This window comes from Eleutherodactylus coqui, chromosome 5 (assembly GCF_035609145.1).
Source record: "Eleutherodactylus coqui strain aEleCoq1 chromosome 5, aEleCoq1.hap1, whole genome shotgun sequence".
Lineage (NCBI taxonomy): Eukaryota > Metazoa > Chordata > Amphibia > Anura > Eleutherodactylidae > Eleutherodactylus > Eleutherodactylus coqui.
In genome coordinates this window covers 175,494,725-175,515,572 of record NC_089841.1, presented here as the reverse complement: position 1 = coordinate 175,515,572, position 20,848 = coordinate 175,494,725, and the positions used below count along the sequence as shown (strand labels likewise).

The following is a 20,848-nucleotide window of genomic DNA, read 5'->3' as shown; positions in this document are numbered from 1 at the left end:
GATAGTCTTGTATCGTTAAGGTTGCATTCACATGGGCATGAGTGAGTTGTGCCTGACAATCTCGGGCTCGGCTCGCATCACATAGTACATGGACATTCCGTCTGTGCGCTGGTTAAGACAATTATTACTTAAAATTGCCTGTTTGAGCAATTTTTTCGGCTGAGAGCTGGCCTGTGTACAAATACCCTAAGTTATGGTGCCATTCGGGGAGGTGATGAGAAGCCAGCGGATGTATTTTTTATATTCACCCGCTCCCCTGTTTACGCACCGTCCGCTGCTTTGGTTTGTGTTCGGTTGGAAAATCGGACTCTTTTCAGACTGTTGTGCACGCACTTTCCCATATACTTCTGTGGGCATGGATATGCACAGCGATCTGAAAAGAGTCCGATTTTCGCACTGTGTGTGGACTTCACCAGCAGACAGAACACGAATAGAAGAACAGATGAGTATAAAATACACTCCCAGTCACCTCCCCAAACAGCATCATACATTAAGAGCCATTTACACGGGACGATTATGACTCCAAATTTGTTCAAACACACATAATTGAGCGATAATCGTCCCATGTAAATGCAAAAACAATTGTTTACTATTTGTTCACTTTGGGTTATCTCTGACGTTTAGGCAACTCTCATGAGCGCTTCTTAGCGCGATCTCGGTAAAACGCTCCCATTGTTTTCAATGGGGCTTCGCGGACATGTGCTCGAGTGCAGCGTTTTCTAGCGCTGTAATTTTCGAGCACCATCTGCTCTATTTTACCGCGTTTTCGTGTTTTATTAACGCACCTCATCTCCCATGATAACGAAGGAGTGCGTTAGAAACCGTGGCCATATGCAGTAACCTGCATCCAAAAACGACTGTAAAATTGCGACGTTTTGCTGTTGCTGTGTGTGAATGACCTTAGGCCCAATGCACACGGGCATATTTGCATTGCAGAATCTGGAGCGGGTGTCCGTCTCTGGATTCCACAGCAAATACTGCCCATAAACATGCTATTGAAAATCACCTTTCTATATCCACTCGCAAAGGGAAATCGCAGCATGTTCTATTTTAGCGTGGATTCTGCCCAGACGGCTTCCATTGAAGTCAATGAAAGCTGTCTGATCCGTGGTCTGACTGCAGCTGACACTGCGGACCGGCTGCAGAATCTGTGTCATCGCCTAGCGATGGCGCGGCATAACCTGTACTGCACATTTGCAACGGCACGCTGGCCGGCACATTCACCTACAAATAAGAAGAAATTTGGACAGCTAAGCAGGGGTCACCGGCTGTGCACAGAGTTGGATTGTGTGCATTTGGCCTTAGGCCTCGTTCACACAAGCGTTGTTTTGCACGTTTCCGTGCTGCACAAAACGCAGCGCTGCACAGATGTGCAGATAAACGCGTGAACGAAGCTCTGTGCCAATTGCTTTCAATGGGGCCGCTGCTGATTCATAATTCAATGAATGGCTGAGCACTGCCTGTGATTGGCTCAGCACTCAGCCAATCAGACACAGCTCTTTCAGCAGGTGGGGATTTTAAATCCCCGCCTGCTGAAAGAGCTTCAAAGCAGTGCAGGGGAACAAGTGGCTAGACGCTCCAGCAGCGGTGAAGAGGTGAGTATATATATTTTTTTAGACATGCTAGGGATGATTTTTAGGGAAGGAATTATATTTAAAGAACTGCTTTCAATGGGGTTGCACAGTCCTGTCACAGTGTTCAGTGATGAGGGGACTATGTAACACATATTTACATGTAACACGGACTTATGGTGCACGCATGTCCTATCTTTTGCAGGTGCGTGCGTTTCCACGCCTGTAAAACATGGACAGAATAAAAAACATATATGGATCATAGAAGGTCAAGCACTGAGCATTTAAAAAAGACCAAAAATTGTAACAGATTTTATTGACAGCACATATAAACAAACACAGACCAATTAAAAACATTTCAAAATCATAAGTGTCAGAATGGGAAAAAGAACACTCCTATGATAAAGACTGACCCCCACTCACTGTATCCCCCCCAAAAACATGTATCCCTGACAAAAGCTTTAGAAAGATGTTTAAGAGAACCTGTCACCAGTATTTCCCACAGTGCACAATAACAGCTGCACTTGCACACCTTCCCAAACTGCTTTTGTTATAAATATTAACATAAGAAGCCGTACGTAAATGCAGCTGAGTGGTCCAGTGGGCAGGCTATATTTGTTGCCTTAGCTGTAAGTTTTTTAAACAATGTCCTCCTGTAATGTGGATGACTTAAGGCCCATTTACACGGAGCGATGATCGCTCAAACATCACTAAAAAGCGATTGTTTGAGCGATAATCTTTGTGTCTAAATGCACAGCCATCGTGCACTTTTCGTGCACTGCTAGCTGATTGTTAAATTCAGTCCAACCTAAAAATTGGCGTTTAGCCTAATCAGCTGTTCTCCACGGTGAGTGCTGATAGCATTGTTTCCCCCTGGAGAACAAAAGAACTGAAAGCAGATAAGAGCCCTCAGGCTATTAACTGTTTTCAGCTAAGGCTTTATTTCCACACTTAAATGCTCTTAAGTAGCTACTTAATAGTTTATACAAAATCATCGCTCAAAGCCGTCACTCAAACTGTCGTTTGAGCGATCTTTGAGCGATCATTGCTCCATGTAAATGGGCCTTTAGCTGGTGTCATCCACACAATCAGGGGCGTACCTAAAGGCTCAGGGGCCCGGGTGCAAAAGTTCAGCTCGGGGCCCCCCCACCCCGGGCCTCCACCCCACACGCCCCCGTACCCATACCTAGATCGTGCTGCATACATGATCTCCCCCTTGGCGTAATCTTTCCAAACATGATGCATTTCCTGACTACATGAAGATTTGTTTGTAGCCCCGCAGGCCACTCTCTCTCACACACACCGCTTTTTACCGCTATCAGCACAGTGCCCCGAGTGCCGTACTAACTGCAGTACAACACTCCCATAGATTTTAATGAGGTTACTCAAATTTGTGCTCGAACACGGTGTTTCTAACGCTGTGATTTTCGAGAGCTGTCTGTTCTGTTCCTGCATTTTTGTGGTTTTTAACACACCTCATCACCCATCACAATGATGGGGTGCATTGAAGAGTGCTGCCAAACGCTGTAACCTGTGTTCAAAAATGCTGCTCGAAATTACGGTAAAAATGCCACGATTTTGAGCTGCGTTTTCTGAACACGTGTGAGAGCGGCCTCAGGGGGGTCATGTTTATGTTGCACTTTAGAACCACAATTAAGACACATAAAAACCTGCATGCAGTATTTAAAGACCGCGTACGGTATTAGGGTGACTGCCCACTACAGGTTTTTTTCACGACGAAATTTGCAGCGTTTTTTTTTTCTGCAGGGGTCTATGGGACTTGTAATGTTAAAATCACGATCGCGCAAAACCGCGATTTCACGGTAAATTGCGATTTTGCGCGATCGTTATTTTAGCATTACAAGTCCCATAGACCCCTACAGAAAAAAAAACGCTGCAAATTTCGCCGTGAAAAAAAAATGTAGTGGGCGGTCACCCTAAAGGAGCTGCAGACACTATTAATAACAGCATGCGGTTTTGATGCGGTTTTTAATTGCATGTAAAGGGTGCAAATAAATACAGTAAATCCAGGGAGAAGGAGAGGGAGAGAGAGAGATACACACACAGATACACACACACACACACACACACACAGATATACACACACAGATACACACACACATATACAAACACACACACACACAGATATGCACACACACAGATACACACACACACACACAGATACACACACACACACACAGATATACACACACAGATATACACACACAGATATACACACACACAGATATACACACACACACAGATACACACACACAGATACATATACACACACACACACAGATATACACACACACACAGATACACACACACAGATATACACACACACACAGATATACACACACACAGATATACACACACACAGATATACACACACACACAGATATACACACACACACACAGATATACACACACACACAGATATACACACACACACACACACAGATATACACACACACACACAGATATACACACACACAGATATACACACACACACAGATATACACACAGACACACACATATACACACACACAGATACACACACACACACACACACACATATACACACACACGCACAGATACACACACACACACAGATATACACACACACACACACACACATATACACACAGATATACACACACACACACATATACACACAGACACACACACACAGATATACACTTACCCCAGGGCTCGGTCCACTTCTCCTCCATGTGACAGCAGCAGCAGGAGAGGTAAACTCAGAAGCTTCCCCGTTCAGCAGGAAGCAGGGGGGGCAGCACATGATCACTGTGCCTTGCCGTCTCATATGACTTCCTCCCCTGCCGGCCCATGTGACCTCCTCCCTCCTCCCCTGCCGGCCCATGTAAGTACCTCCCTGCTTTTCCTCTCAGGCTGGCTGTTCTGACTGCCGCATCATGCGGGGGAAAGAACGGTCAGCCATTAATGCACTGAATGTGCATGGGGGTATGTCGGAGGGCGGCTCCGGGGCCCCCGGAGCTCATGGGCCGGGTCGCCATGGCGACCCCAGCACCCCCTGACGCTACGCCTATGCACACAATGCTGTGAGATCTCCCACCTGCACTGTACTGTGGACTCCCCACGCATCAGCAGATACACCATCCCATTTGTGGGCAGATTCAGAAGTAGCTACAATACATGTGCGGTTTTTAACCACCCCCCCCCCCCCCTTCCACCCCTCATCCGCTCTGGTTCATTCTTTATTTAGTTTTGCTGACCATGCTTTGTGCACTTTATATGCGGCCTTTTTCTCTAGTGCTGGTTATATATATTTGGAGCTTTGACAGACAAACGCATGCACAAATATGCTCGCCACTACCTAGTGTATTTGCGCATGAACAAGTCCAAAGCCTTTTTTTTTGCAGTTCAAATGTGATTTTTTTTCAGCCACAAACATGAGAAAACCACTGAAGAAGCCCTGAGTGTGCCTTCTTATTCTCAATGTGATTGTTCCCAGCAAGAGAAACTAAGTAATCCTGGAGAAATTATACCTTTTAATGGCTAACAAAAATACATGATGTTAATGCGAGCTTTCCAACCTCTCAGGGTACTTCCTCAGACCCTGAGAGGTTGGAAAGCTCGCTATGACAGCATGTATGTTTGTTAGCCATTAAAAGGTATATATTACTTGGTTTCTCTTGCTGAGAACAATCACATTTTGCTGTACTGGCTAACAGGTACCAAACTTTTTTCTTGTTCTCACACATATGTAATTTTTGTCTGTGTCTAGAGACAACATACAAACATGCATTTATACATACACATATATACAATTTATTGATGTAGTGTGTCCGTTGTAATACAAGATGAGCATGCTGTGCACATAGTGTTGGCATGATATCACTGGAGCAGGAGGAACACCAGATGGTCAAACTGAATTTGTCACTGTAGGGTTCAGAACTAAAATATAACTTTTATTCAATCTTTATAAAAAAGAACTTGATGCACAAGTCTCAAATAGGACACACATATAGCTAAAAGAGAGTACTCCTTAAACAAAATTCCCAGAGATGACGGAATGACCGTATTTCGGGATAGAGAATTTAAAGCTATACAGCTTTAAAAGGAGTAGACCATAGAAGGTTCAAAACAATCAGTGATTTGCTACAGAATTATGTAGTGTAGCTATAACCTTTTATTCAAAGGGTCAAACTAGCTAGTACGTTCAGAAGTTTCTCAGAACACCAACAACCTCGAGAAGTCTCCGTAGCCCTCTAATCGAGGGGTTAACTCGGTGATTGGGTTCAGAATTTTTGGAACTTCACACGTTACCCCAGCCTAGTTTAGTGCACAGGGGTATACATACATCCCTCTAAATTGCACTCCAAAAGAGACTTCAGGGTAATCTCAGCAGAAAAGAGAAGATCCACTCCTCCCAGATCTAGTCCCATGTGGCTATATCTGATGGAAAATAGACCATTGATAACTTAGAAAAAATTCCAAAATTGATTACTTCCAATCCAAAATAAGGAGAGGAAAGATAATCCATCAATTATATGGAATAGTCTTAGGACGTCACTTCTTAAGAAAAATTACGCGGTTCGACGCGTTTCTGTTACAGTTAGAGTAGCATCATCAGGAACCAAATTCCATATCTGGACGTCAAAAAGTCAGTAAACAACGTCCTTAAACTGCTCGACAAAAATTAGATTGTAGCGGAAGTTGTAAAGGTAAAGGAGAGGTAGACGATGCTAGCATTCAAAGGGTTAAATATCCCCCAGAGATTCCCCCCTAGAAAGCAATAAGAACGAGAGAAGGTAGCAGCACCAGCCTCTGTGGTAGGCTGCCGGCTAACATACAAACATGCATTTATACATACACATATATACAATTTATTGATGTAGTGTGTCCGTTGTAATACAAGATGAGCATGCTGTGCACATAGTGTTGGCATGATATGCCAAAGGCAATGCTGCATCTATATATATATAGAGAGAGAGAAAGATACACATACTGACATATTACGCACACGAACCTACAAGGATGTTGAACTCCATAGCTGACTCCCTCCCTGTGTTAGACACCAAGTAAGTGACCTCCGACTCATGAAGTTCAGCTGCATCCACACTCCTCAGGTTCATATTTACTATCAGCTGGAAGAATGAGGTCACTTAGCTTAGCGTGCCTTTAGAGGAGCCAGTTTACCATTTGAATGAGTGATGGAGCGAATGATGTCACCATGAGCTTGTTCTCTCTCATGCAGCCTGTTTAGACAGACAGATACATTGTTGGCTCATTCAAATGACAAATTGTTCAGTCGTTCACATTTGCTGTATAAGTGACTGAGAACGACTGAACAATTGGTATTTAAACCAAACAACAATCGAACGAGCCAACTATGACTTTTATGTCTGCATGAAATGAACGATGAACAAAAAGTGAATGATTATTGTTCGGCGTTCAGTTGCTGGCTCGGGTTTAGATTGAACGATTATCGGTCTGTCTAAAAGCACCTTTAGATGATAAAGGGAGATAGTAACATGCTTGGTGCAGACAGAGACGCAGATCTGCTCCACTGTAGCCTCCATAATACACCAATAGTTAAAGTTTATCTTTTTCTTAGCAACAGCAAAAGTAGAAAATAGTGATGAGCGAGCATTCTGGCTAAGGGCATTTGCTTGAGAGGGCAGGGAGCGGCGGGGGAGAGCGGGGAGGAACGGAGGGGAGATCAATCTCTCCCCCCCCCCCCCCCGCGCTCCCCCTGCTCACTGCCGCAACTCACCTGTCACCCGCGCCGGCAGCCGAACCTTTTCTCTCGAGCGGGCAGGTACTCGCTAAGGGCAATGGTCGCTTGAGCAATTGCCCTTAGCGAGTATGCTCGCTCATCTCTAGTAGAAAACACTTATTTTCTTCTTCTTTCATTCTAATTTTTTTTGGGTGGGGTCGGGGTTTGGGTGTTGCAATCAAGTTTGTGGAAATGTGCACATATGAGCTAAATGTATAATGATTGGCCCGTAAATGATTTTAAGGGGGATTACCATGAGAGTTTGTTAGCTGGGATCAAGAAAAATGTGTCTTTCCAAACCTGTCTCAGTGTAGACCTGGTGTTACACAGTACCTACCATTTGTAATTTTATGGATTTTTTGGAATAAAAGTGTCTTTAACAAGCCGATTTTTCTCCTTTGTTGTTGGTATTGCTGCACTTGGCAACCTTCAAGCTAAACTGAGGTGAATACCACCTACCACCCAGATGATTATACTATATAATGTGTTTTGTAACTTTCTCTTACCAGGCAAGACACTCCTCCTGGCTTGTCAGCTCAGTGCACAGGGGATGAGGAGGATGGCAGAGCTACAAGCAGGTTGACATGGCAAACTTTTGGGCCCAGCTGTCACCTCTGTGACCCCTATATCTACACCAGTCAAGCCGCTTTCACACGGGCGCAAATTTGCGTGATTTTCTCGCAATGCGACAGCACTATGAATCGCATGTATGTGAAGCCCATGCTTCCCAATAGGTTTGTTCACATTTGCGTTGTTCTGTAGCCTGCTACATTGCAAAAAAAAAAATTGTGTCATACTCTATACAGCCGTGATTTGTAGCCCATGTTTCCCTGTGGAGCCTTCCTTTCTATTGCATCGCATGGTTTTCGTTGAGTTTGATGCAAATCTTACAGTAGGAAGTAGAGATGAGCGAGCACGCTCATTTAAGGCTGATGCTCGATCGAGCATCGGTCTTGTCGTGTAATTGATTGAGCATCAGCCTTAAACGAGCGTGCTCGCTCATCTCTAGTAGGAAGTCCTACTGTTTGTCCCTAAAATAAGCCCTTTCTGCATTAAAAAAAACACAAAAAATAATACATTACCTTACAGGCGCTGTCCGCTCGCCGCAATTCTCCTCCCACAGGTCCGGGGCACTGGTTTGTAGTCTTTAGCCAGCACTTCCTGGTCAGGGGGTTCAAAGATCCCGCCTCCAGGAAGCGCTGGATCTGATTGTTTTTTTAACAATGTTATTTGCGTACGGGCCAGACAGCCTCCATTGACTTCAATGTTCATTCCTAGTATCCTTGCTTCCGATTGTCCTAGTGATAAACTATATATCGGAATGACTTAGCAGTGTGAGGTATAGGCAAGCAGGATGCAAGCATTAACCCCTTGAGTGGCGGGTTTCCTACCACCCTGTCGTGCCCACCAGGGCAGGTTTTTTAAAATGGTCTAATCATTGAATTTCAACTAATTTTGCAGTTGTGTCTCAAGAGCCATAACTTTTTCATTTTTCCATTGACATGGCCATGTGAGGGCTTGTTTTTTGCGGGACAAGTTGTGATTTTTTAAACAGGGGGGAGGAAAAAAAGAAATGGGGAGAAAAGAAAGAAAGGGGCCATATCATTAAGGGGCTAAATAATGCATTAACTTCCTTCTCTGGGTCATTACGACGCATGGATGCCACATGTGTGATTGTATTTTTGATTTTTTACAAAGTAAAGGGAGACAAGTGTTTTTATTATTTTTTTTATAATTAAAAAAAAAATTTTTTTTTGTCCCTTTAGGGGACTTCCACAGGGACCCATCAGGACCCCTGATCACATTCCGGGGGTCCGATGGTGACAGCCCTTTACATGCTGCAGTCACATAGACTGCAGCATGTAAAGGGTTAACACAGCAGAGATCGGAGGTTTTCTCTGATCTCTGCTGTAAAAGCTAGTACCGAGCTGTCCTCTGACAGCCAAGCACCAAGCTCTCCCTGCCACAGAGACCATCGGCTTGCTTCTGACAAGCCGATGGTCTCTATGGCAACCTGTAAACAAAGCAGGAGATTGCCGGCATATCGGCAATATCTTCTGCTGGTTTTTCAAAGCCCTTGCTTTGTTCTCTGTTGGTCTGTGCAGGCAGAGCACACTGTCACAGCTTGTGGCATTGTGCTCTGCAGCTCCCATTGTGAAATCTTCCGGGCTATATCGCTATGGGCAGCGGAGCTCGTCCCGGAAAATTTCCGGGCGTGCCACTCAAGGGGTTAAAGGGTTTTTCCTAGAATAGTAACTTATCCCCAGGCACTCAGCAATCTCCTGCACTCTCACTGAAATGAATGGACCAACAGATTTAAGTATAATCAACACCAGAATTTGGCATAAATTATACCAGAGATGTACGCCAGGTTGGACAGAGGAGTTGGGGATACGCTTAATACATGGAGAGACTTGAGCCTCTTCATGTATTAAGCGCACCGTTCATTGGGGAAAATCATACTAAACCCGGCATTGGAAATGCTGGGCTTAGTTAATTTCCCCCAATATTTATGATATGGTAAGGGCTCATTTGCACAAATGTATTTCCACTGCGTATTACAAGCACAAAATTTGCACATGCAATACGCTATGAATAGAACTGATTTCAATGGGTTTGGTAACATGTGCATATTTTGCGCACGCATTTCAGTCGCACAAAAAAAACATAGTATGTCCTATCTTGGTGCATATTACGCACCAATTAGCACATATAAAAATGAATTAGCCATTGAAATCAAAGGGAGCATGCTTGTGTTTTTTTTGCGTGAGCAAATAAGTGGGAAAACGTATGCAGCGCAAATGTGCTTGTTAATATGCTTACACCCGTGTGAAGCCGGCCTAAGTGATTTAATACAAGGATATCTGTACAACAAGGTGCCATATACATTATATGGAAGAAAATTGATGGTTGAACAAGAGCTGTACCTGGTAAATTATTGTTACTGATGCACATTGGCCGTTACAGTAGTACAAACTAATCCTACTTGGTCAATGACACCAGGTGAAGGACCAAAGATCTTTCTGTGTAGAATGTTCTTTTAGGGAAGGATTGTTTGTGTAACCTCTATCTGCATCACATACTAGTGAGGAGAGGTCAAAAGTTTTATAGACACTCAACTTCTTTCCAAAGATGCCGTCCTCCCATTGGTCAGCTAAAACAAATGGTATTTAACTTTTAGGGCAAAAACACACAGGGCATCCGCTAATACGCTCACTGCTACAGAGGATATTAGTGCAGGCATTGGTTTTTGTTTTATTTTGACTATTCAAACTTCGCACTAGCGCACAAGAGTTAAAAAAAACCCAGAAAAACAGGGAGATAGGTCCTGCCCAACCTTTCTCGCACCTAGTATTACCCACATGTTAGAAAGATGGGGCAAGTCCTATCTTTTCTCATGCGTAGTATTAACGCGCAAGAATCCCGATAGTGAAAACAAAACCACTGAAATCAATGGTTTTGTTGCGTCTCGTTATGCAGACGTGAAAGTCATGGCCGCATAACAGGACTAAAACACGCCCATCTGTTTAAGCCCTTACGAAATCTACAATCGTTTTGGTTGAAATCATCCGTTTTGATCAACTTTAGACTAATGTGTATGGTCATGTGAACGATAGTTAGGCTAGGCTTACATGGCAACTTTTGACACGACATGGGTCACACAGTTAAAAATCCAACCTTGATGGATTTTTTTGCAACTTGGCAGTCACAATCGCAGTAAAAGTTCAATGCAATGCGAGGTATCAGAGCTACACAGTGATCTTTGGTTGCATGATCCTTGTTAGAGATGAGTGAACGTACTCGGATAAGCACTACTCGTCCGAGTAATGTGCTTTATCCGAGTATTGCTGTGCTCGTCTTGAAAGATTCGGGGAGCGCCGCAGAGCGGGGAGCTGCAGGGGAGAGCCGGGAGATCTTTCTCTCCTTCTCTCCCGCCCGCTCTCCCCTGCTCCCCGCCGCAACTCACCTGTCAGCAGCGGCGCTCCCCGAATCTTTCAAGACGAGCACAGCGATACTCGGATAAAGCACATTACTCGGACGAGTAGTGCTTATCCGAGTACGTTCGCTCATCTCTAATCCTTGTCACTGCCAAAATCACCATGTAGCCCTACACACTCAGATAGGCTAAAATATACACAAGAATATGAGCTCCGTGCTGGAAAACAATAAAAGAACCTGTACTTTAGTGTACAGAATATTTAGAAGATGATTGGTTAATAAAAAGTTGCTTCCTTATAATTTTAGTCCTTTCAGAAAAATTTACTGTATACTAGAAAATATACTAGAAAAGCTGCAGCAGTGTGAGCCTACCAGACAGGATTTTCATATTCGGTAATATTATCATACCTTATATCAGCTAAAGTGCAATTTTGTACCACTGCAAGTATCAGAATGTTTACAGCTGGTAGCTGGGTTACAGATAAATTTAGGTTTCGATTCATACCATGTTATTTCACCCCAAAAGAGGCGCTAGGATTTATTTTCCGGGAATGTCTTATTTTACTTACCCAGTAGTCTTGGTCCAGGTCCTTCCTGCTGTTCTCCAGAACCCCGGTGTGGTTCCCGTAATCCTCGACCTCCCACACAGGATCACTTCCTAGTTACGGGATTCATACATCCCACCTCCACAAAATTATGTCTCTGATTGGTTTTTCAAGCGTTGCTTTGATTGGCTGAGCTGCGGGGCTCATAGAACCAATCACAGCCATCATGTCGTGGAGGTGGGATTTATGAATTGGCAGATCCAATTCTGTTTGCTGTTTGCAGCAAAAAAACTATTAAACACGAAGAATTTTTAAATAACTTAACTAATATAACAAATGGTTTCTCCAAACTCAACACATAATGCCACTTTTAATGACCACTGCAGTTTCAGAATTATTCAACCCCTGAATAGAATCCCTCAAAAGAGAACACAATTACAGATTAGGTGTTCTCTCAAGCACAACTGATGTAACAAATCAAAGGATTCATTAGTTGCATCAGGTGTGTTTTGAGATAAAACACATCAACTACATTAACTTGTTGGGCTTTGTTGACTGTGATGTTTGATTGCATGTTAGAAAAATGGCTAAGACTGCTATTATATGGCAGCATTTCTTTTCTGCAAAACGCAAACAGAGAAATGCCATTATAGTTATAGTTTCCCATTGCAAATTAGTTTTTGTCAGGCATGCAGATATGGAGCCACATTGCCACACATAAGTCAAGCACCACCTTGGGAACCTTGGTTTCCACCCTTGACCCTTCCAAGTTGGATACATTATTTACTGCAGGGACCTCAAGCCATTACTCACACAGACAGTCCCAGTAGTGTGGCTGCTGATGCTGCACAGGGCTGAGGCGCAGTACCAGATGGTGTGACCAGGGACCTATCCAGAATTGTAATAATGGTCGGGACTGGCAGCACAGAACCAACTAAATCCAGGCAGAAGGTCAGGGCAGACAACGAACATTAACTAAGTCGAGTAAATAGTCAGGAAGTACAGAAATTAGAATAACGCACAGTTACAGTAGGGTCAGAACCAGAATACACAAACAGTTGCTTTATGACAAATGGCACAATGTCTCAAGCACACCTGATGCCACTAATCAAGGGCTTTATGAGTTGTATGCGGCATGCTTGAGATAAAACACATCAAATACCTGGACTGGCTAGGGCTTTGTTGACAGTGACATTTGACTGCATGTTAGAAATATGGAGTCAAGAGAGTGGTCCAAAAAGTTAAGAGAAGAGATCGCTGCCTTGTACAAACATTGAAAAGAAGATAAAAAGATAACAAGGGCACTGAATGTGCCTAGAGATACAGTTGGAAGCACAGTTCACAAGTTCAAAATGAAAGGAACACTAATGAAGCTACCTGGACGTGGCAGAGAGGAAGCCATCACCAGCTGATAGTTTGTAAATCTGGTAAATAAACCTAATTTGTAATGGGGGGTTGAATAAATTTGATTGCACACACACACACACATATATATATATATATATATCATAAAGGCAGATACACTTGCATCCTCAGCTTTACCGCTAACCCTGCACAATGACCGTACAGACAAGGAGCCCTCATAGTTCTCAAGACCCTACACATTTGTATCTGCTTTTATAACTGCCCCAGATCGTAAAACATTATAGCAACTCAATCTTCAGATTTATTTAACAAAAATAGCTTATATAGAGCAAAGTACAAACAGCCGTAGCAGTTGCATCCAATCAGACATAAACTATTAATTTTAGTGCAGGACACAATAATTAAATATAGTATCTAATTGGTTGCTTCAAGGGACGGCACATTTATACCATTTGCAACACTGTAAGCGCAGGTTCTAAAATACAATATCTGAAAATGCAATTGTAAAATGAGGCCAGTACATAGACTTTATTGTAACAGACCTAGTGGATAAATTCACCTTTATTGGGCAACTAAATAACAATAAAATGTATCAATTCAAAAACAACTTCCAAAAAAGGAGAAAATGAGCTGAAGGCATACACAATTAGTCTTGGAGCTGGGGCCTCATACATGACATAATGATCCACTATCCACCCCTCTCATCACAACGTAAAAGCAATACTAATGTTGTAGATGTAGTTTTATAAAGACTATATTCATAAAACCCTCTCAGCTGTAAATCTGACGTGACTCAGTCAGTGCCATGAAAAAAACTGTGCATTATAAATTGTAATGAGTCCACAGTTCATGATTCTCTCAGTGTTTCGTCGGTACAAAGATACCCTGTTCAGAAGCTGTTTGTTACAGTCAAAGTATCCTGCCTACAAATACTGATTCTTTTTAGCACCCTGCTGTTATCTTGGATACCAGCTTACTTTTATTGCCTCGTAGCCATAACGTATCTGAAATACTGTATGGAAGTCTCAGCACACTTGCGTCACACAATGATTTCTTCTTTGCCCACCAGTTACCAGTTAAGCAACGCCCGAATGTTACCCCACAGTCGCGTGACCCAGAGGTCCGCTCCCAGCCGACTCATGTACTGTATTTCAGGAGTCAGCATATTCCTACACAGCTGCCTGTGCTTGCGTGAAATGTTATTTCTCAGATTATATCCTTGGATGGACGTTTTCCCTAAAGGTTGCCACGGCTGTAGCCCAGATTCTTGTATCTTGCTGGCATCTACTGGGCCGCCGCCTGCTATACACTCTTGTTTAAGTTCTTCGTTTCTCCTCCTTAACTCTATGACATCCTTCTCCATCCTCTCCACTCCATACTCCTCCACCTTTCTCCAGAATGTTGCATTGAAATATTGGTAGATAAGTGTGTCTAGTCCATTCCATTCCTGTGCTAGTCGGTACATCTCTGGGCTCAAACGTGAGCCACTAGAGTCTTTTCGGGCATTAAGCTTAAAGTAAAGTATGTCATCCATATTCCAACACATCAAGTCACGCAACAGCAGCAAAGACTCATCAAAATATTCTAACAGCATGACCAAATGAAATCGACTATTAAGTTGCTTAAGTACGTCTGAAACTTTGTGGTCTTCTATGTCCATTTCATTATCAAAGCCCAGATCAAATGTCATCAAGTTATGTAGGTAGTGAGCATTAAAACCACTGGAGTCATAGTAGTTCATTGGGTTACGCAGGAAGGTGTCCATCTTCTGCTCACTTCCAGCACCTGGTAACTTCCACGTTAATGGTACAACATGTGCAAAATACTGAAAAGAAGATTCAAAGAGTAGCGCCGGATTCCTCAGCACTGTGACAAACACTGTATCCAAGGGTATCAGTAGGTTCACCTCTGAATGATGGTATCTCATGTGGTTGCAAATTATATTATAACAAAAGCCAGGATGGTAACCCTCAACTTGCCAACGTTCAAAATAGCTTGGGTAGTCAAAATCATTGCGTCCACGTGGGAAGGCAAAGTGGAGTCGATGCTTTTCTCCGTAGCGGAACAAAATGTTAAGGATTGTACTACTACCGGTCTTGTGAGTTTTAAGAAACATAAGGTTACGGCGTGGTAGGCACTGAAATTTAGACTTTGTTGTGGAATTGGATTTAGGGTTAGACAATGTGGATTGAGAAAGTGAAGACAGATGACACTGGAGTGACGCAGGATCTCTGAGGAGAAAAAGAAAGCCATCATTGAAACAGACATATATATTTTACAATTAATAATTAAAGAAATATTTCTCTCTCTAGCATATGCTATATACAAAGTGAGTTGTGCTTGTGGCTGGGACTGTAAAATCAGTAAGCCAGACTTCTAACTTCCTATGTATAGGGAGACAATGGTGGAGGGCTGGATGGCTGGGTGAAGGTCCTTCTGCAACTCATGAATGTCATGGAGTATTTTATCAGTAGCAGCACTCACATTGCACTGGGAGAAAGTGTCAGAAAATACTTTACAGATCCATAAAACTGGTATGGACTGCATAAAGGTGGTAACAGATTCCCTTTACCGAGTTTGAATTTCCTCATGTTCAGGTCCATGATTTCATAGGTGATGGGCATGTAAAGAATAAGCTAAGAAGTATTTTACAAGTGTCTTTTGGAAGGAACATAGATAAGATAAGGAAGTTATGGACTATATCTATCTAGACCACATGAGGTACAGTAACATTTTGACACCAAGGACACAGTTACTAGATGGACATTGTCTTCATTCAGCCTAACATACTATGTTACTATGTATGCTACTATGTAACTACCAGAAACTACCTATTAGTCTTAGGAGTGAAGCATGAATTCACACCAGCATTAAGGCTCCGTTCAGGTTTTTGTATCTCTGTTGCGTTTTTGGAGCAGCCTTCAGCGCTATTCTTCCATCCAAAAAAAAAATGGATACCTAACAAGCAAAGGGGAACCGTTCCTTTTGCTTAACCGTTTTTTTTTTTTTAGAAAACTCATTAAAATCAATGGGCACAATAAAAACATAAACATTTAATTATTTTGTTTTTGTTTATCTTCTCCAAAAATAGAAGAGAGAGAGGACACCCTACACTGAGCCTAGTACAAGTGCAAGTTCACCCTTAGAAATAACAATGTTACAAAACTGCAGAGAATTATCCACGCCATATGGTTCACCAATTCATGTTTTTAGAACTAATAAGAGAATTTTTTAAACATATTCTAGCAATGAAATTATTACTATTTATACCTCATTAGAACTGATATCTGTAGGCAAAGTAAATAGAATTGAGGCCAGGTTCACACACATGTGCCTCAGTCATACCACAAGCAACAAATTCAGGCCAATGGTGGCAGTGTCATGGTCTAGGGAGTGTTTTCCTGGCTTGATCTAGGACTGCTAGTCATCACACCATAATCCTCGAATGGTGAATGCTACAGGGACCTGTTAGCTGAACATTTGCACCCATATCTTTAGGAAGTCTTTCCTATGAAAGATCATAGTGCCAACTTTCAACAAGACAACGCTCCATGTCATCAAGCTCGAATCATTAGGGAATGGTTTGAGGAAAAGGACAATGAATTCTCCACACTGACTTGGCCCCCAAACTCACTGGAATGTAACCCCATTGAACATGTTTGGGATATGCTAAAAAGGGCTGTGGGATTTGCTCCAACTTATCTACAAGATGTGCACCAAATAACGGGAGAGTTGTAGCAGGCATGGATCGAGTTGAATATGGAGAATGTTCACCACCTTATGGAATCTGTTCTCTGATATCTAAAAACTGAGATTGCCCAAAAAGGTGAACCAACCAGTTATTGAGTAGGTGTTCCTAATGCAGTGATCACTTTATTGACTGTAAAAAACTGATTCACATAAAAACTGTGATTATGTTATGAAACTCCATATGTGTGATTGTAATGTTGATATAAGTAATTACAATATCAGAGCAAAAGGAGAATTTAATGCATAAAGCTAAAGACTTGATAGCAGACTCTAGTACGCTGTTGGGCTGCCTCTAGTTTGGATAGAGATGTGATATGGGTAGTTATGGAGGCTTACAGTTTTTGTATGGTATCCTGCAATATAACAATCCATGTTTGCTGTAACTGAGCCTCTAGATCGTGCAAACTGGCGACTGGGCCGCCATGAGAGGAACACATGTGACTGCAGGATGTCCTGAACATATCACTGAGCTGTCATTGCCCTTTGTACCACCACTACGGGTGGCCGACTGTCGCATGCAATAGCCCCCCAGACCATCAAATCAGCAGTAGGGGCTCCACAGCAAAGGCAGGATTGAGGCACTCACTTTCAGGTCTCCAGACATGAACACGGCCCTCATCAGTGCCCAAACTAAACATGTATTCATTGTTAAAGACAACCGAGTTACATTACGTAGCAGTCCAGTTTTGTCATTCACGACACCATTGCAAATGAAGGCGATGGTGGGTGAGTGTCAAAGGCTGTACACTTAATGGGCACCATGAGACCAAATGTCCTTTAGCTAAGCGCCTGGAAATGGTTCTGACAGACACTGGGGTGTAATGATGGTGCCACCTGTAATTGGATGGTGGACAACAACGCTGCTTGTACTTGTTGGTTGATCAGACAATCCTCTCTACTCTTGGTCTGTTGAGGGTATCCTGGATCCAATCGCCTTGTGTGCGCATCCACTGGTCCCAACGGCTCCTAACAGTCTGATCAGGTGGCAGGCTATTCGTTAATATGATCACCCAGGTTCTCCCATTCCAATAATGCACCCCTCTTAAACTCTAATAACTGGGCAAAATCTCTTTGATGGAATCATAGTGGTCAACAAGCTCTACACAAGCAGAAAAAGATCCACTATACACAAGGAGCCTCTGAAAACCTTTTAATAGGCCAAGGGTGGAACCATTTTAAAGGCCCTATTAAATGCAACGATTACCACTCAAGCATTCAGACACATATAGGTACATATCTATACTTTTATAAGCTTGGAAAACCCATTTAAATAACTGCAGCTCTTCTGAGTCCTGAAAATATTACAGTCAAGTTAACCATAACTATTTTCCAATTGATATAAAACGAGTTAAATGTAAAATGATTATGTTGAAAAGAAATCTGATTACTCACTCTGTGCTGCTTATGCTTAGTGGAGCGGCTGCATATGAATATAGCACGATCAAGAAAGTGGTGAGAAGAGTTCCCAAGACCAAACCTTTCCATACTGATCTACAGAGCTTGCCCTGGGTTTGTACACCCATCATCTGCAAAAGAAAAGGCATACAGTTGTTATGGATGAGTATTTGGTCTGTGCACTACTGTATAAACAATACAGGCAGTATAGAAATTGTGACCAACAGTAATGACATAAATTCGCTATTGTGTACCAGTGCATGTCAAATCTGTTCATTGATACATCAAACTATGGAAGAGAAAAAGCACACCACAGCACAGAATAACCAACAGAGGCCGCCTGCACACGGGCGGAAATCCCACGGCGGGATTACCGCCACTGAAAGCCTGCATAGGAGTGCATTACAATACGCGCTCCTATGCAGACGGCCGCGGTTTGGCCGCGCGAAATGTCGCGCAGCAAACAAACCGTGGCATGTCCTATTTCTGTGCGGGGCTCGCAGAGCCTCGCACAGAAACGTCACTCCCCCGGCCGCCGGCTCCGGTGTGCGCATGCGCCGGCTGCCCGGCAGCCGGCACATGAAAGAGCCGGGGCTGCCGGGCGCGGGTGAGTACGCGCTGCTCCCTGCAGGCGCTCGGGTCGGGTCCCGCGGCGAGAATTCTCGCCGCCGGATCCGACCCGCCCGTCTGCAGGCGGCCATACTGAGAATATGTAATAACGTCAGCATCCACCTGATGAGCCAACTTCGGACAACTTCAGATACAAATTCAGCTTCCTGGGACTCTATACTCAATTGACTCAGGAATTCATATCCTGTCATGTCAAGTATAGTTCTGTTAATTTTCTGACAGCAGATGTAAGTGCTCTTTATTCCAACATTGCCCATAGTAAAGGATTAATGGCACTAGATCACTTTTTATCTCATAGTCCAGTGTTTCCCAACTCCGGTCCTCAAGGCACCCCAACAGGTCGTGTTTTCAGAATCTCCTCTAGTAAGAACACCTGTGGCAATGTCTGAGGCACCGACAATAATTACATCACCTGTGCAACACTGAGGAAATCCAGAAAACATGACATGTTGGGGTCCCAGAGGACTGGAGTTGGGAAACACAGTCATAATCCATGTATGGGCTCTGCCCCAAAATGTTTTTTGTTGGACAGTATTCTTTTTATTTTGAACAGTAATGTTTTTGAATTTGAGGGGACTGTTTACCAACAAGTTAAGGGCCGTGCGATGGGGTCACGTTCTGCCCCATCATATGAAAATCTATTTATGTTTTTTTTTTATGTTACAGTTATGGGTATTTCCCATTGGTTTAAAGATAAGATTTTATTTTATCAGGGATACATAGATGACTAATTCTTTCTTTGAACTGATGATTACGTTTAGGCTGTGCAGTTTGTTGAGTAGTTGAATAGAAATGAGTATATCAAGAGCCAAAACCTTGTCTCAAGGTGGTTGCTTGCAATGTAGAGTGCCTAGGAAGGGAGTTTCTTTAAGTGGTCTCACAGATTTGTAACGACCTTTAATTCTATTCATAGAAGAGTCAGGGACATTCTTGCCAAGCATTGGTATTATATTGTTAAATCACCCCTTGTTGAAGAATCGGACTCCCCTAGCCCCTTATATTACATTTAGGTCTATTACCCTCCATAATTTATTGGCTAACAGTCGGCTGTGCAAAATGTTTCAGTAATATCTTTCTCTCTATTGTTGGGTCTTTTAAGTGTGGTAGACCTGGGTGATTATGCTGTTCCAGCACTGGTCATGATTAGAGATGAGCGAGCACCAAAATGCTCGGGTGCTCGTTACTCGAGTCGAACTTTCAGTGATGCTCGAGAGTTCGTTTCGAGTAACAAACCCCATTGAACTCAATGGGCGACTCGAGCATTTTTGTATATGACTGGTGCTCCGCTAAGGTTTTCATTTGTGTAAATCTTAGCAAATCACCAAAGTCATGTAAAAAACACAGAAATGGATAGAGCAGGCGAGGAGCAACATGCAGGGCTGCATTTCGGGCTCCGAGGTCTCACTATTAAGCCACAATAGTGGCAAGAGTGAGACCCCCCCCCCCCCGCACTGTCAGCATAAAGATCGTTCTCCTCTGCCACAGCTGTAACAGCTGTGGCAGAGAAGAACGATGTTAGTCCATTGAATTCAATGGAGCAGGCAATACAGCCGGCTCCATTGAAAGCAATGGGCTGCCGGCGAGTGCGGGATGAATTTTCGGAAAGGGCTTAAAAATATAAGCCCTTAACTGAAAAGGAAAGATTTTAGTGTAAAAAAGAATAAAAATGCAGGCATTCTCTTCAATGGAGCCGCTGCTGCTGCCGGCGACTCCATTGAAGACAATGGTCCGCTGGCACACCTGAATTCTTTTTCAGGGAAGGGCTTTACATATAAGCCATTCCCTGGAAATGAATTAAAAGTGATTTAAAAAACAAAAAAAATAGATACTCACCTCCCTTCAGCTGCCGGGGCACAGCCGCGTCTTCTCCTGCTGTCCCCTGCACT

General features: G+C 43.1%; 1 protein-coding gene across 1 annotated transcript in view; it reads right to left on the bottom strand.

The window, feature by feature from the left end:
* Window positions 1–13,730: 13,730 nt before the first annotated feature.
* The window catches only part of GAL3ST1 (galactose-3-O-sulfotransferase 1), a 35,685-nt gene continuing 28,567 nt past the window's right edge, over window positions 13,731–20,848 (bottom strand). The window contains exons 2-3 of the mRNA XM_066601959.1: window positions 18,330–18,463; window positions 13,731–15,418 (exon numbers count right to left, since the gene is read on the bottom strand). Coding sequence (XP_066458056.1) covers window positions 14,257–15,418; window positions 18,330–18,463 — 1,296 coding nt within the window. The 3' untranslated portion in view covers window positions 13,731–14,256. The remainder of the gene's footprint in view (window positions 15,419–18,329; window positions 18,464–20,848) is intronic.